We start from the raw sequence: 18,383 nt of genomic DNA, 5'->3' as shown, positions 1-18,383 counted from the left end.
CCCTGTCTCTCCTGTAGCCCTGAAAGGATGGATCTCAAGTCTATCACCTAAAGTGGTCTCTAGACAAACATCTGTAATTACATTCAGGGGCATCCAAAGAAGAGAAGAATCTCAGCTGTGCTTGGTGGTGGATTTGTAATGGGTTCCACAGGATTCAATAGTAATTAGACTGTGTTGCAAGGATAATTTTTATGTCATATTTGCAACTTAAATATTTATTGTTGCCCATCATTGTTTCTCTCTGATCTCCACCCCTGGGAGAGATGTATTTAATTTAGCAACATTAAAAATGGGTTGTTTCGTGGTTTTTTTTTTTTTTTTTTTTCCTTTTTCTTGAGGTGTCTTTTGGTTTGGAGTCATCTGAGTCTTTCCTGAAAAATGTTTTCACTGAGTAGAAAAGTCCTTTTAGGTCTGTGCATTAAAGGACGGTGTTGAGTGTCAATTATGGTATTAACAAGTTTTTCTATATTTTGGTATGGTGTTTTATGTTGGAAAGATTTTTGATTTCTGCCTCCTATCAACATTTTTCAAAAAGCATCCTTGCAAATTGTTTTTTTTTTAAATTTTTAATTGAAGGATAGTTGATTTACAATATCATGTGAGTTTCAGGTGTATAGCAAAGCGATTCAGTTATACATATATACATATCTATATATGTATATATATTTTTGTATATATATATATTCTTTTTTAGATTCTTTCCCTTACAGGTTATTACAGAATATTGAGTATAGTTCCCTGTGCTATACAGTAGGTCCTTGTTGGTTATTTTATGCATGGTAGTGTGTCTTGCAAATTGTTTAGCATCATCAGGTTTATTTCACACAAACATAGGAACTCAGATCTTCATGCTGGCTTTTCCACTGCTCTGTGAACTTGGGCAAGTTGTAGAACTCTTGGGATTGGATTACCTCCAATTTCATTTTCATCCCATGGTTAATGAAATGAGAGTGAAATTTTGCATCATGAATGATTTAGACCCTCTGTCAACTTGGGGATGCCTTTGCTCTGGAGGGAACTTCTACTTTAAAACTATATTATGTTAACTAATATGTGGCTAGTTAATAAGTGTAGAATTCTGTATCTTCCTACCCTCCCCTCCATCTATTAGGACACTACAAATGTGGATGTGTTTGGCTGTCTACCGCTTGCCTGAAAATGCAGGCGGCATTGTAAAAAACCCACAATTTTGCTACTGGAAATCTGCATCATTTCAACATTAAAATGCTAATGGCTTCCTGTCTTTTTTGTTTTTTAAAATAGGTCTTCCAAGCTAAGATAATTTTTTGGAACTGCAGAATTGGTCCTAGCTACCAATGGGAATTTGGAGTCACTCCAAAATACATCCTGGAATAATTGTGTTTGACTGGAACCAAATCTTATGAAGTCTCCAAGGTAAAATGATTTTAACACATACCTAGAGATGATATCTTTACGAAGCATAAAGAATTTAGCCAAACTGAGTATCTTAGAGTTGATGATCCTTTATAAAAGCTTTCTTTTTACGTTGAATTTTTGGGAATTTGGGGAGTTTAAAAAATTTTAGCTCTCATCTTTGAAATTATTTCAGTTTGTAAAGCAGTGTTTCAGCTATTCAGCAGGGTAAATGGTGATATTTTTAAGGTAAACCAATTTTGTTTTACATTTGGGCAAAATTGTTCAATGTAGAAGAAATTGAGGTATCACAGTAGATGTAGTAGGTGAGAAATCCTTTTACTGGGGGAGGGGGTCCTAGATTATTGAATGAAATAAAGAATCCCTGCTCAATAGCTGCCCCCTTATCCGTAGGCATTCCTCTGGGGAATCATAGCTATTGTTAAGTAAATACTTGTTTTAGGCACTGGGAACTTGTATTCACCCCTCACCGGTACGTAGAATTGTCCATGAAGAAGAAGTTAGATCAGGAATGATCACCCGAGATTTGGAACAGTGATCCTTGAGACTTTTGATTTGGGGTTTGCTGTTGGGATCCAACCAGGAAAACAGAAACCATCCTGATAATGTGGAACAGAGGGAAGTGAATTCAGGGAACTGGTTACACACGTGATGGGAGAGTCAGAGACGTCAAGCAGAAGATACAGAGGCAGCCCAGAGATGAGCAACGGCAGGAAGCTTCTGCCATCCTGAGGCTGGTGGGACATAGGAAGGCAGTACTGCTGACCAGTGCTTAGGGGAAGGGACCTTCAGTGGGAGCTGGATCCACAGTGGGCCCTTCTCTTGGAAATTGACACTGTGGAGGAGAAATGGCCACTCCATAGAACCTACCAAGACAGGGAAGCAGGGAAGAAATACCCTGCCCTTTCCCTTCCACCCTCCAGGCTCCAGCCAGGGTCTCCTATTGGTTAAACCCAGCCAGGAGCCAGGTGATTCAGGTGGCTGGGAAATGCAGTGTATAGGTGTCACCCAGGGGAAGGGGAAAGAATGGTTCTGAGGGCAAAACAGGCCCAGGCTGGCATAGAGTTTATATTTGAAACCTCTTCCCATGACATTTTAATGAGCATGGCACAGGCTTTTCTACCTCAGAGGATGAGTCTTCTCTTGAGACCGATTCTCACAGCCCCACCAGGTAAATTATGCATATGCCCTGGGATCTTCTGTCTGAAGATGGACGGCAGTGGAGTGTGGTGCGCTGCCCAGAACCTCCTTCAGGAATGAAGGATTCATTCCCTCAACTGTTGGAAGTATTGCAGAAGATGGCCTACAGCTTCTTTGAATTGTCCTCAATTCAGAGCCTCCTTCTTGCTGGGGGACTCGCCCAACGATCCAGTGGTTAAGACTCCACACTTCCAATGCAGGGGGCGCAGGTTTGATCCTTGGTCAGGGAACTAAGATCTCACATGCCACGTGGTGTGGCCAAAAACAAACAAACAAACAAAACAAAGAGCCTCCTTGCTGAAGATTTAAGATTTTCCCTTATGTCCAAGTATAAAGGCCTGGCCCCTCACTCCAACTTGGTACCGTGGAGAAGGGGCGTCTCAGCTTTGGAACTCTCCGTAGGGTTATCTGAGGCCGTTTCCTCCTTCTGTCCTGCCTTCTTCTCGCCCCTCCCCTTCCACAGGTGATTCTCCCTAGAGCATCCTTTAAATAACCCCCTGCTCATCAATTTTCATCTCACAGTTGGCTTCCCAGGGTAACCAACCTTTGAGACTCAGATCATCTCAGACATACTCTCCAGATTTGGTAAACTCCGTTCAGACAAGTTTAGGTGATGCAGTGACTGATAAACACATGGAAACTGAATTTCACTTATACTTTAGGTGGGAGGGATTATAGCTCACCTGAAAGACCTAGTCTGAATTTAGAGACTCTAAATTGGGTGGGGCACTGTGGTTAGAGGGAGGGGAGCCAGCCCACCAAGCAGGAAAAAGTGGAGGATAGAAAAGTTAAGAAGCCAGGAGGAGACCCGTTATTTTAAACTGTTAAACTTGGCAGATTTGTTATACAGCAATAGAAAACTAGTACTCCATTCATCTGACTCCTTGAAATTTTGCTTTTTGGGCCACTAATTGCTACAAATTGGAAACCGGGGTACCTGATCCAGCTTGCAAATGTGTTTTGTTCAGTCTGCACTGTTTTTTTTTTAAAATTTATTTTAAAATCTATTTATTTATTTGTTTTTATTTTTGGCTGTGTCGGGTCTTCATTGCTGCGTGTGGGCTTTCTCTAGTTGCGGTGAGCGGGGGCTACTTTTCGTTGCGGTGCGTGGGCTTCTCATTGTGGTGGCTTGTCTTGTTAGGAGCATGGGCTCCAGGCACGCGGGCTTCAGTAGTTGTGGCATGCGGGCTCAGTAGTTGTGGCTCACGGACTCTAGAGCGCAGGCTCAGTAGTTGTGGCTCACGGGCTTAGTTGCTCCACGACATGTTGGATCTTCCTGGACCAGGGCTCGAACCCGTGTCCCCTGCATTGGCAGGCAGATTCTTAACCACTGCGCCACCAGGGAAGTTCTGCACTGTGTTTTTAAAGCAAAGAAAATGGAATTACTTGCTGACATATAAAGTGTGTAGACTGCGTATCAGAAAACGGCTTTTCTTTAAAAGTCGTTCCTGGCATCACTTGGAGCAGCTGCTCCTAGACAGGTCTCTACACTCCCTACTGTTCACCAGTGCTTTTGACCCAGGCAGCCTACACATTTATTTGGAGATATTTGAATTTTTGATCCTTGAGTAAGAGGGATAAGCCTTTGTAACAATTAGATCAATAACTGATATTGGGGTTAACAACTGAAATTTTAAAACATTATCGGTGAGATAGAGCACCTCATTCAAAAATTCAGCAAATATGGAATTCTGAACCTACATGCTTTCCCTGTTAGTAATAAATTAATAATCAATTTCCTGAAGTGAAAATATAATTAAACAATAGCACCTCAAGCTCACATAGGTTTACGTGTATATTCTTTGCCACCTTTCAAACTGATCCTAGGGTTTCTACTTACCATGTGTGTGTGCCGAGGTGGGGGAGATAGAAGACATGCTTTGTAAAATTAAGGCATGTGCAGGCCCTTCAAAGCAAAGAGACCCTATGTTTCCATGTTAGTTTAAAATTTTCAGGGTTTCCAAGGCAAGGGGCAGAAAGATGTCAAGCTTTGAGTCCCTTTTAACACCATGCTCTTCAGAGATAATCTTAGAATCTTGTCTTACTGTGGTTGCTTCAAAGGCAGATTGAGTCTCAAATCAGGGAGCAATACGAGATCTTTCAACGAGATCGATTTGACTAACTTGTGAGAGGCCACAGCCTACTTCCCAGAGTGTGATGTGGGCACCAGGTCCCCAAGGCTGTGCCTTCCCTTGAGCATGGAATCACGGTTCTGCTTGAGGCACTGTGCGGCTGACAGCCATGGGGTGGCTAGACCCTTCCTTCCAGGATTTCCTCAGAAGCTTTGCCTCTAGTGTTACCCAAACAGGGATCCATCCCCATGGGCCATGTCTTTATCGTCTGCCCGTGAGTGTTTATACATCTTGTGTATATGAAAAGGGGGTTCCTTTGATCCTCTTTGGTGGATCTTTTATCCTAAATACCATGAGACATGTGCCAGGCAGAACCTAGTATCACTGGAGTTTCAAACGCCAAGAGCTCTGACTCTTGCTTGAAAAAGTTAATAAAAAAAAAAAAAGCAAACATAAAGGTTAATCAAGTGCTATCTAATTTCCCTATAATATCAAAAAGGGCAGAAAGTTAGGGAGGGGGGTGGAATGCATACTGGCTATTTTCTTTTTACTTACTCTTTTTTTGGGGGAGGGGTTGTTTTAGAATAGACCACACAACCATATCTGTGAACTGAATTGTCTTTGAGCAATTATTTGGGTATTGCCCATTCATAGGAGGTGAAGTTTATTTTCCCAGGTTTATTGAGATGCAATTGACACATAACACTGTGTTTGTTTAAGGTGTACAATGTGTTGATTTAATATGTTTGTCAATTACAAAATGATTCTCAGCATAGTATCAGCTACCACCTTCCTACTATCACATAGTTACCTTTTTTTTTTTTTTGGTGGTGAGAACATTTTTCTTAGCAACATTCAAGTATATGATATAGTATTATTAACTATAATCACCATGCTATACATTAGATCCCCAAACTTGTTAATCATGTAACGGAAATATTTGACCTTTGACTAATATCTACCCATTTCCCTCATCCTCAACCCTTGGTAACCACCATGCTACTTAACCTGTTTCTCTGAGTTTGTCTTTTTTAGATTCCACATGTAAGTGAGATCATACAGTATTTGTCTTTATCTGACTTATTTCACTTAGCAATAATGCCCTCAAGGTCCATCTAAAATTTTGTATATGGCAAGATTTCCTTTTATTCTCATTGCTGAATAATATTTCATCGTATCTATCTCACATCTTCTTTATCCATTTATCTGTTGATACCTATATGAAGTTGTTTCTATATTCACCTGTACTTGCTCATATTCCCATCAAACTTTGAGATTGGATTAATAAACTATTCAGCCAGTCTTCTGGGCAGAGGGCATTAATAAACAGTCAGAGAAACCAGGGGAAATCTCTCGAGCCTGGTGTGAAAATTTCTGTGGTTTCTTTCAGATGCGGAAACCACATATCTTCTATTAGAATCCAGCTCTAAGTATGTCGCTTTTTAAATTTCATGCTATAAAATAGTATATAACCCCCATGTTCTATCAGGACCACTCAGGCTACACTCTAGGGATTCATAAATAGACTTCTCACCGAGGCCTGTAGCTGACTTGGAAAACTTTTACACAGGGAGATCAGCTCAGTGCTTTGTGACCACCTAGAGGGGTGGGATAGGGAGGGTGGGAGGGAGACGCAAGAGGGAGGGGATATGGGGATATACGTATGCATATAGCTAATTCACTTTGTTGTACAGCAGAAACTAACACAACACTGTAAAGCAATTATACTCCAATAAAGATGTTAAAAAAAAAGGTATTTATTGAAAATTGAGTGAATGCACAGTGCAGATAAGGTTTGATTGGCCTTCAGTTTCCTTGTGGGGGAAGAAGTCCATTGTTGGGCATCTTCCACTGCTTTCCCCACCTTCTCAGGATGGTGTTTGCTGAAAAGCCTGGTGTCACTCAGCCCTCACTAACTGCGTCCTGCTTTCTTTCCAGGATGAGAGTCTGTGCTAGGTCGGTCTTGCTGTCTCACTGGCTCTTTCTGGCCTATGTGTTAATGGTGTGCTGTAAGCTGATGTCTGCCTCCAGCCAGCACCTCCGGGGACACGCAGGTAAGCTCTTTAAGCTCGTTATGCGCCACTGAGATCAATTAATAAAACCCTTTCAAACACCAAAGCCCACATTTTATTTTATTATTTTTTTAATTTTTAAATTAAATTAAATTAATTTATTTTTGGCAGTGTTGGGTCTTCGTTGCTGTGTGCGGGCTTTCTCTAGTTGCAGTGAGCAGGGGGCTACTCTTCATTGCGGTGCGCGGGCTTCTCATTGCGGTGGCTTCTCTTGTGGCAGAGCACGGCCTCTAGGCACACGGGCTTCAGTAGTTGTGGCACGCGGGCTCAGTAGTTGTGGCTCACAGCCTCTAGAGCTCAGACTCAGTAATTGTGGCGCACAGGCTTAGTCACTCCGCGGCATGTGGGATCTTCCCGGACCAGGGCTCAAACCTGTGTCCCCTGCATTGGCAGGCGGATTCTTAACCACTGCACCACCAGGGAAGTCCTAGGCTTAAGTTTTTAAACTCTCTCATGACTCAATTGTCCTTAAGCAACAGTTTCAAGAAGACAAGAAAATTAATGATTGAAATTTTAATGAATCAGCATAAAATCAATACCATTGGCTGCTGTGAAAGTGCCCAGGGCTGCTTGGTTATTGTGCTGTGTATATTTTGATGAGCTTGCCCTCAAGGATAGAGCATTTGAAGTCATCAGTCTTATCTGTTTGATACACATCTCTTTTCTTGGGTGCAGGTAGAGAGTCAGGCTAGTAAAGAAGCAAAGCATTTCGGGGTGGGGGGTTATCACCAGCACATTTCCAGATTTCAGAGAGATTATGATGAAAAATGATTAAACTTGGAGGAAACAGGGGACATGACTGAACCTTCAATTTTTCTTTCTTTTCAATATTCATTTATTAAAAGGCATTATACTTTGATTTTTCTTCTTCCAGGTTAGATTACTTATTTTTATCACCCCTCCACACCCAAGATATACACACTGGTAGTCTTTTTTTTTTTTCTTCTTTTTAAAAAATTTTTATTGGAATATAGTTAATTTACAATGTTGTGTTAGTTTCAGGTGTACAGCAAAGTGAATCTGTTATACATATACATATATCCATTCTTTTTTTAGATTCTTTTCCCATACAGGCCATTACAGAGTATTGGGTAGAGTTCCCTGTGCTATACAGCAGGTTATTGTTAGTTACCTATTTTTTATTAGTTATCTGTTTTATACATATTAGTGTATATATGTCAATCCCAATCTCCCAATTTATCCCACCGGCCCCCCAGCCCCTGACATTGGTAGTCTTTATGCGAAACTTCACTTTTAAATCTTTGTGGCAATCCTCATTTCATACCATAACCCTTTACATTTGGAAAACGTGGAACAGTAGGGATAAATCTAAATTAAGATTAGAACTGTGTACACAAGAGATGCAGTGTCTTCCATATAAGCAAAGACTCTCCTGCAACAGGGGGGGGTGAGAAATCTGAGCAAAGCCTTGGCAAGTTTTGCTCAAGAAATGAAATTTTCATCCTAGAATTTCTAGATGATTTTATTTGGATTCTCAGCGCATTTTTGGTTTCTCTTTGACTTTTGGGGGATTCTTCCTGCTTTCGTTTTTGGAATTTAAGTCCTTCTCACCCCTTATCTTAACAAGCATCAAAGCAATCAGGACTGGTTCCTGCCCGCACGGGGCTCTGTTCTCTCACTGGGGCTGCAGGCTGCATGAAGAACCAGCTTCACAGAAGTACAGGCATGCCTCGTTTTATTGAAGTACAGGCATGCCTCATTTTATTGCACTTAGCTTCTTTCTTACACTTTGCAGACTTTGCATTTTTTACAAATCCAGCGTCTTTTGGTGCCATTTTTCCAACAGCATTTGCTCACTTCATGTCTCTGTGTCACATTTTGGTGATCTTTGCAATATTTCAAACTTTTCCATTTTTACTCTATTCGTTGTGGTGATCTGTGATCCGTGATCTTTGATGTGACCCTTGCAAAAATATTATGGCTCGTTGAAGTTTCAGATGATGGGTAGCATTTACAGCTATGGAATATTTTAAAATTAAGGTATGTGTATTGTTTTTTCAGACATAATCCTATTGCATACTTAATTGACTACAGTATAGTATAAACATAACTTTTATATGCACTAGGAAACCAAAAAATTCACGTCTTGCTTTATTGCGATATTCACTTTATTGGGCGGGTCTGGAATCAAATTGGCAAAATCCCTGAGGCCTGCCTGTACCCTTTGCATAACCGCAGATGAGGGCTCCTGAATCCTACTGTGAAGTCTTATTCCCTCGCGGGTTTCTTAAGCTGTGTCCTTGATGCCTGGAATGTAATGGGTGCTAAATGAATATTTATTAATAGGCTGATTTTGCCCATTTGTCACCCTGTGATCAATTACATAGTTTTCTCCTGGTGGTAAAAATTCCAGAAAATAATAGGCAGGTGTGAAAAGATAGGCTTTTAACTTTTTGTTGACTATTAGGGTTCTCCAGAGAAACAGAACCAACACAACCAATTTATTATTTTTTTTTTAACTTTTTTTAAAAAAATTAATTAATTAATTAATTTATGGCTGTGTTGGGTCTTCGTTTCTGTGCTAGGGCTTTCTCTAGTTGTGGCAAGCGGGGGCCACTCTTCATCGTGGTGCGCGGGCCTCTCACTATCGCGGCCTCTCTTGTTGCGAAGCACAGGTTCCAGACGCGCAGGCTCAGTAGTTGTGGCTCACGGGCCCAGTTGCTCCGCGGCATGTGGGATCCTCCCAGACCAGGGCTCGAACCCGTGTGCCCTGCATTGGCAGGCAGATTCTCAACCACTGCGCCACCAGGGAAGCCCCAATTTATTATTGATATAAGGTATTGGCTCACACAGCTATGGAGGTTGAGAAGTCTCATGACCTGCAGTCTGCAAGCTGGAGACCCAGGAAAACCAATGATGTGGTTCAAAGGCCTGAGAGCCAGAGAGGCAATGGTGTAGATTCCAGCCTGAGTCTGAAGGCCTGAGGTCCAGGAGCACAGAGGACAGGAGATGGTCAATGTCCCAGCTCAACAATCAGGCAAAGAACAAATTCAACCTTCTTCTGCTTTTTTGTTCTATTCAAGTCCTCAAGGGATTGGATGAGGCTCAGCCACAATGGGGAGGGCCATTGGCTTCATCCAGCTCAAATGCTAACCTCTTCCAGAAACACCTTCACAGACACATACAGAAATAATGTTTAAGCAGATATCTGGGTGTCCCCTGGCCCAGTCACATTGTTAATTTCATATAGCCTTCTAGGTATTGTTTTATATAGTCATCTGTATTTTATATATTTTCTATACTATTTTAGATTTTATGTATCCACACACCTATCCTTCTAGAAAAAGGCATGTATATACCAGTATGTGTGTATGCACACATGTCTCTTTGTGCACCCTGTTTTGTACCTTGATTTTTTTCTGCATTTAACAATAAAGTTTAGAGGTCTTTTCATGTGAGTGCGTGCAGACCTATATCACTCTCTGTAACATTGCATAGTCATCTATTGTATGGATGTGCCATAAGTTATTTGATCACTCCCAATTTTGGTGGACATATAGCTTGTTACCATATTTGTACAAACATATATATCCTGACTTCAGATGAATTCCTAATAGTGAAATTGCTGAATTAAAGTGCATGTAAAGGTATGGGAGTAGGCTAATTTCTGTGACACATAGACCAAGTAAATATACATAATGGCTTAAATAAAAGAAATTGTATTTCTTGCTCATGAGTGCTGGGTGGGTAATATGTCAGCTGGGTGTTCTCCTCTACTGTGGTCTTTTTGGAACCACAGTGGATTGGAGTTCTACTGTTTTCAGCCCATGGCCTTAAAGGTTGTTCTAGAGTGGTCTTCATTCCAGCCAGCTGGAAGGGAAATGGGCATGGAGGATACACCTGGGAGGTGTTGATGAACGGGGTTAGATACTGACTGCATCCCTTGAATTGTCCTGCCATTGGCTGCAGCTGAGGCCCATGGCCACACCTTACTGCCTGGGCTGCTGGGAAACATACCCTAGCTGTGGGCCCAGGTCAAAGAGGAGACAATGATTTTTGGTGAGTATCCTGCAGCCTTTGACACAACGCATTAAGGTTTTAATAGTGCAAAGTGCCCTCCAAAACTTCTGGACTTAGTTATACTTACACCAGCAGTAATAGTATGATAACTCCCGTTTCCCCAGACCCTCATCAACTCTGGGTGCTATCAGGTCTCACTGTTTTGCAAATGTGGTAATGAAAACTGCTGTCGGATTGTCCTGTCTTGCAACTCTTTTTGACTAAGGACTCAGCGTGCTGGGGGACTATTTGTATTTGTTCTTCTTTGCACTATCTTATCCTTTATCCGTTTTTGTCTTGGCTCTATTGATTGTTTACTTGTCGATTTGTGGAAGCTCTTTGAAAATTGAGGACACCCGAGTACTTTGACCATCAATCCTTGTTTCTTCCTGCTTTTCCTTTGCCCACTACTTCCGTTCTAGCAAGGCTGTGTATTCCAGCAGGCTGTGTGAGTGAATGTGTGTGTATATGTGTGTGTGTGTGTGTGTGAGTGTGTGTGAGAGAGAGAGAGAGAGAGAGAGAGAGAGAGATGGACAGAGAGGGAAATGGCGGTGGGAGGGAGGTGTTGTACATTTCTCTGATGACCTTGCAGTGGCCACGTGGAGTTTCTTCCCAGAATTGAGCTCAGCTGGTGACAAAGTCAAGGGTCAGACCTGAGAAACTCTGGTCAGATTTTTGGGTGTATCTGAAACAGCCTGAGAGCGGGAGCAAGTTGCAGAGAGTTAACTGAAGAAGCCTCTGTGCAGTGTCCAGAAGGACCCCTGACACCGTCCCAAGAGCTTTGTGGTTCATGCTGGCCAGTTAAGGAACTGTGTCCCTAGGAAACCCTAGTTGGAAGTTTTTTGGATGCTTTTAATGGTTCACATTAGGAGAGTGGCTTGTTGATGGTTGTGTATGAACAAGGAGATATTTTACAATCCTATCTCCACCCATACCTCTACAACAGAGAGGGAGGGGAAGAATGTGGGACGACACCCCTAATTTGGGCAGATGGGATGGAGTATTGTTAGGTGTGGACCGAAGTTTCATTTTAGTTCAAGTGTAAAAAACAAAAACACACCTAATTTTCACAGGATTGGTGGTAGGAATCTTTCTTTAAGGCAAATGGCATTGATAATCTTTCACAAGAGTCCAGAGGTAGTATTCTTAAGGAATTAGAAAACACAAAAGGCCACTTCGTTGCTTTTAAAATTCTACCTGCCATAATAATTGAGTAGGAGACATGGGCTTCTGTAGCCCCTATCTGTAGGAAAGGTGTGAGGGCCATTTGGTAGGTTAGTTTCTTTTAAATGGAAGCCAGAGTTAACGCTATTATTTCTTCAATTAGCAATTTGTCCTTTTGTTCCCTGTCTCGCCCCTCCCCACCCCCGTATGTAACATCATTTCCCCACAAGAAGGCAGCAAATGTAATACAGTGGAAAGATGCTGATAGGTTCAGAAACTTGAGAGTCATTTGAAATTAATTGGCTGGTTACATGATGAGTTTGGGACACAGAACACCCTACATCCTGGAGATTTATCCCTGGGAATATTTGGACACTTCAAAAATTAAAATTTTCCCCTTTGAAAACAGAAGCATAGCTACTTTTCCGTTATAGCTGAGAGAGTTGGGAACTGGGGTGCTGCTGGTTTACAAGTTCATTTGAATAGTTCCATTTCTCCCGAGAGCTTTAAGTATGACTGGTTTGGGGTGTTTTCATTCCAGCAGATGCCATGGTGCCTAGCTGCTATTTAATATACTCTGTTTTGGTGTAAAATCTCTTATTTAATATATTCTGTCCAAAGTATTAAGGGCCCAAGAAACTGGAGCACAACTGAGATTGAGGCAGCAAAGCATAGGGGGTCTGGCGTCAAACATAACCCTGGTTATGCCACATCCCAGCTGTGTGACCTTATCCAGGTCACTTAACCTCTCTGAATTTGCTTCTTTATCTATAAAAATGGAATGATGTACATGCCTACCTTATGGGGTTATTGGAATGATTAGCTAAGAAAGTAGGTGAAGGGATTAGTACATAGTAAACACTCAATAAATGGTAGCTATTTTCATATTTAGAGGCATCCAAAATGAAAAGGAGTCTGGAAATTTTCAAGGAATGATTGACAGCTTTGTATGTGTAGGGAGATGTGATCAGTGGCTTAAGGTTTGAAGCTTTATCGTGTACAAGAGAAAAAGGCTTGTTTTTCATTGTCCTAAAAGCTGACTATAATGAAGAGAATTTCTTTATGAAGACTGGGGTTTCAGCCCAACCGTAAGAAAAAAGAAATTTCTAACACACAAGGCTTCAAAAGCTGAAAACAGAGTGACCCAGGGATGCTGAGAGCCCTTTTACCTGCTGGTCTTCAGCCAGATCTTCTGTAGAGGGGGCACCTCACTAACTGGGGGCTGGTGTCAAAAATTGTGACGGGTCTGAGATTTCTTGCAAGCTAACAGGATAGCATGTCAGTTTCCTGGATGCTTGCAGAAGACATGAGATCCCTGGGTCAGAGAAGAAGAATTTATTCTCACTGCACACAAAGCAGCAGGCATCCAGGTTAGCTTACATTCTCCTTTCATACTTGGGCTGGTTACAAAACCTCTTTGGGGCTCAGTCTCTTCTTCTGTAAAGTGGGAATAATAAACAATAAAAGTCATCCTTAAAGAGTTGTAATGAGGAGTCAGTTAATACCGGGAAAGTGCTAAGAATTGTGTTTGCGCAGTAAGTGTTTAATAAATGTTAGTCATCTTTATTGAGAACTGCCTTCTCCTTTTGAGTGAATCCCGTTTTATAGAGATTCTGTAATGTTTAAATTTATGGAAATCTAGGTTTTCTGTTTTCTCTGTTATAAATGATATATGTAGAATATGAATGTTGGGCTTGTGTGCTTTGGTGCCTTGTGTTGTTTTTAACTTTGGTTAAATTGTATGAAGAGTAACTGCACCTAAGTTTGGGCTCATATTTCTGTCCCCTATAAAGGCTGAATTTTTATAGGAACGCTGCTGCTGATTTTGATTGGAATGACTATTTTAGCCCTAATCTTCCTAATAGAAGAAACTTCTATTTCTTTCCAAGCAATACAGATGGTTTTGAAAAATATTTTGTCTGCATTGCCAGAGTTCTGACACTAGGGGGCAGGCAAGGCTTAGAAGAGCTAAATAGCGAGAAGCAGGACGCTAGCCTGATGCAGCCATTGTCTAACAGAAATAGGGGAGCCACATATGTAATTTTAAATGTTTTATAACCACATTTAAAAAGTAAAAAGAAACACGTGAGGTTAATTTTAGTAATATATTTTATTTAATCTAATACACCCAAATATGATCATTTCAACCTGTGGCCCAAGCCACATTCTAAGCACTCAATAGCTACATGCAGCCAGAGGCCAGTGTAATCTGTTTAGTACAGGGTAATGAATTGGGTTTTAACATTACTTTCTGAAAGATTAGAATTATGACTTATTTGTATTTTCATGGGTCAATTCTAGGGCACAATGTTTTATCTCCCTTTATTTCACTTAATTTCTTTTCATGTTTTTGGTTTTAGTTCTATTTTAATTTTTTGCTAAATGATTGCATCTAAATTCAGGAAAAGTGCCAGGTAAGTGGGGTTTGTAGCCCTCATAAAGGGTGGCGAAAATGTTTCCATTTCCTATTGAACTGCCCATATGATCATTCTTTGCAAGAGCATATTTTTTAGGGAGAGAGAAGTAGCACGATAATTTGAAAGTGTATGTGTGTGTGTGGGTGTGAGTGATGGCTTCAGCCATCAAGTCTTTTTTAAATAAATTTATTTATTTGTTTATTTTTGGCTGTATTGGGTCTTTGCTGTGCGCGGGCTTTCTCTAGTTGCGGCGAGCGGGGGCTACTCTTTGCTGCGGTGCGCGGGCTTCTCGTTGCGGTGGCTTCTCTTGTTGAGGAGCATGGGCTCTAGTCGTGTGGGCTTCAGTAGTTGTGGCACGCAGGCTCAGTAGTTGTGGCGCTCGGGCTCTAGAGCACAGGCTCAGTAGTTGTGGTTCACGGGCTTAGTTGCTCTGCAGCATGTGGGATCTTCCTGGACCAGGGCTCGAACCCGTGTCCCTTGCATTGGCAGGCGGATTCTTAACCACTGTGCCACCAGGGAAGCTCAGCCATTAAGTCTTAAAGTTACTCCCTGGAAGCTTACTTTGACCCATAATTGGCGTTTATCCACTGGAGTGAAATCCAGTGATACAGTTTTAATATGGTTTCTTCCATAACTGTTTCCATCTTCCTGCCCTGCCCCCAATGAATGGTTACTTCTTTAACTGTATGGGTATATTTTTATGTAGGCAACTCCACAGGAATAACCTCTATTTTATAAACAAGAAAAAGATTTTGGAACGGGAGAAAAGCCTGTGGTTTGGTAGTGAAGAGGGCATCTATGTGATGATGCTTACTTGATTCTCTATCTGGGGAAATTTTCCACTAAAAAACAGGGAGGCCCTACCATATCTACGTTATATTTGAATCTTGCAGGGTGGATCCCAGTCAACTGTATTATTTAATAGTTGCCTGGTGAGTATCAGAACCACTGATTCAGAAGAACAAAAAATCAGGTTTGACTCAAGCTCTTGTTAAGCTACAGTTTGATTCCGGTGGTGAGGAGTCTCCATTTCATTCTCACTGCATGTTGCCAGGCTGAGCAGAGGTGTGTATTCTCCCTCTAACGGTGACCTCTGTATCCACCTCTTGGGAAGGACTGTGAAAATGCTTGGTTATTTTGCACTGGCAGGGCTGTTCCTGGATGCTAAAAGCTTGTACTGTGAGGAATTCCGTTGACCTCCCTTGGACCCTACATTATTTTTCTCTAGTTCCATCTTGATAGGCTCGTGGTATTCTCGATGTTTCATAAGAAGGGAAAGGAACAGATTATGTGAGGTGTTAATATTTGACTTCTCATTTCCTCGCCTGCAAGTTCAAGTCCCTGTGCCACCGTCAAGGTCAGCTTTGCAAAATATCTGACAAGTGAGTGTGCTTCACATTCTTTTTCGTGGGGAGGAAGGGTTGTTTCACTGACAGGAGAGTAAAGAATTTCAGTTCCTTAAATGAGCTTGTGAGCCACCCTATGTGGCAGAGCAGGCTTTTTCTCCTGCCCCTTTTTGTGTCTTTGAGACAGAAGAGGCAACCCACGGCCTTGGAAGAGTTCTCTGGGTAGTTAGGAAAAAGATTCTCCTTACCCTTGAGAAGGAAGTTCCTCTTTCTTCTTTCAAGCCATGCACTTGAACTTATCTAAACAAAGCCTACAATTTGGGGTTTCAAAAGCCAGGGGTCAGTATATCATCTGTCAGCATTATCTGAGGAAATAAGAATCTTTTGTCCCATATAAGGAAAATAAAATCATTTGGTAAGAAGAATCAGGAGGGGTAAAGATGGCACGGGAAGGAAAAAGAGGTTTTGTGTCTTTCTAGGTGTAGCTTGGATGCTTGAAGTATTTTGGCCCATATGGTGGTCTCAGAATAGCACAAGTAATATTATTAATAATATTAATATTAATTAATATTAATATTATTAATAATATTAATATTAATTAATATTAATATTATTAATAATATTAATATTAATTAATATTAATATTATTGAAGGGATTTTCAAAAATCCATTAAAGCGGATTACTTCACTCTGAGAAGACTGTGTTCAACAGTTAAAAACTTTTCCTCTCCTTATGCCATGTGCCATCAATGCATATGTTTTAGGGAATGTCTGAAATCAGATAAGAGCTATAACCAATTTGAACAGGCTAGGAGGGCCTGAAGGTGGGAGCATCTCGGACTGTGCTCTCTTTTCCTGTTTCTTACCTGTTGTGGAGAGTCAGAAAGGGAAACAGGAGAGAACTTTGTTTCAGGAAAAAAATAATATGGGCACAAAATGAAATAAATGAATAAATCCACCAGCAGGTCATTTTTCTGTAGTTTGTCACTAACTTTGCACAGCTACCTGCTAAAGGGCTGGAAATTAATACCAGCAATCCAGGGAGGGGGTGGGGAACTTGAACAGCTTGAACTTGGCACAGAGTTAAAGGTGTGTGTCTTCTTCCCCCAAACCAAACACAGTTGTACACTTTGCTACTGGGGAAGCGTTTGCAAGGCATTGTGGAAGTCATTTTTTGCAAGAGGAGCATTGAGAGTCTGATTGGATTTGAGCCATAGAAGTGAACTTGTTGCAGTTTTCTCTGCCTGTCCCCCTCCACAGATGTCCTGCAGTCATTAGCAGACTTCCAAACTGTCGACCAGGGGAGGCCAGCGACTTTTAATGGGGGATATTCTATGTATTTGAGCTTTTGCTGGTCAATCTTATTTGATAGGAAATAATGACTGTATGTAAAGCAAGACAGCAACAATCAACAATGTTTTTCTAGTTAGTGGACATCTAGAAATTTGAAACATTCACACTCAGCATTTTGGTTGCCAGGTGTGTGTGTGTGCTCCGGAAGAAAAATTACGGAGTTTGATCTCTCCAGGTGGGACCAAAAAGGTTATTAGCCTGTCTCTTCTACTGTATGTTGTGCTGATCTTGAGTTTGTTTTCCAGTGTGCTGACTTGGTGACTCTTGGGTGTGTGACACGTCGGAACCTGGATTGTTTCTCTAAGTCACTGAAACCTTAAATTGAACCCTATTAATTTTAGAATTTGTGATGATCCTGAATTGATAGGGTTGACATTTACCCATGTGCCGTCTACAAAAGGAGATTTGCTAAGTAAATAAATAGTGTAAATATGTTTGCCTGGGAGCTGTTGAAGTTATCTTAAAAAATTGTCAAGTGCTTTGGAAGCATTTATTTAACATGAAATAAAAATGCTTGTGCCTTGGCTCTGTGAAGTCCTAGCTATGTGAGTTATTGAATAACAGTTATTCAGTCTCTCTGAGACTTTTGCTCAGTTTGCTTTTCCTGGAAATGGGTATAACAGCACCCTCTATCTCAAAGTGTTTTCGTGAGGTTTAAATAAAATAGTTCAGAGGAAAGGTTAGGGATTACATTGGGAACTTAATGCATTATTTTGATTTTGTTTTTTTTTTAAACAGCTTTATTGAGGTGTAATTGACATACAGTAAACTTTGCATATTTATAAGTGTACAATTTGGTAAGTTTTAACATATATAATGTATATGTGTGTGTATATATATATATATATATATATATATATATATATATATATATATACACACACCCATGAAAACCATCTCCATGATCAAAATAATGAATATACCCATCACCCCTGAAAGTTCTCTTGTGCCCCTTTGTAATCAGTCCCTCTTGCCCCTACCTCCACCGTTGCCAGGCAACTACTGATCTTTTTGCCATTATAGATGAGTTTGCATTTTCTGGAATCGTGTTTAAATAAAATCATACAGGATGTATTCTTTTTTTGTTTGATTTCTTTCTGCATAGTTGCTTTATGGTTTATCCGTGGTGTCCTGTGCATCAGTAGCTCATTTCTTTTAATTGCTGAATAGTAGCCCATCCTGTGTCACACACTGTGTATCCATTCACCTGTTGATGGACGTTTGGGGGTGTTCCCAGTTTTGACTATTACAAGTAGAAGTGTTATGAACATTTCTTACAAGTGCTTATATGAACATATGCTTTCATTTCTCTTAAGGAAGTACCTAGGGAACAGAATGGCTAGT

General features: G+C 40.9%; 1 protein-coding gene across 1 annotated transcript in view; it reads left to right on the top strand.

The window, feature by feature from the left end:
- The first annotated feature begins 1,381 nt into the window (after window positions 1-1,381).
- TAFA4 (TAFA chemokine like family member 4) overlaps window positions 1,382-18,383 on the top strand; it is a 125,272-nt gene continuing 108,270 nt past the window's right edge. Inside the window, exons 1-2 of the mRNA XM_061197482.1 lie at window positions 1,382-1,395; window positions 6,606-6,721. Of these exons, the coding sequence (XP_061053465.1) occupies window positions 1,382-1,395; window positions 6,606-6,721 (130 nt within the window). The remainder of the gene's footprint in view (window positions 1,396-6,605; window positions 6,722-18,383) is intronic.

The sequence above is a fragment of the Eubalaena glacialis genome, chromosome 7 (genome assembly GCF_028564815.1).
Source record: "Eubalaena glacialis isolate mEubGla1 chromosome 7, mEubGla1.1.hap2.+ XY, whole genome shotgun sequence".
NCBI classification, from domain to species: domain Eukaryota; kingdom Metazoa; phylum Chordata; class Mammalia; order Artiodactyla; family Balaenidae; genus Eubalaena; species Eubalaena glacialis.
The sequence above is the reverse complement of the archived record's forward strand: the minus strand, read 5'-3'. Positions and strand labels throughout refer to the sequence as shown.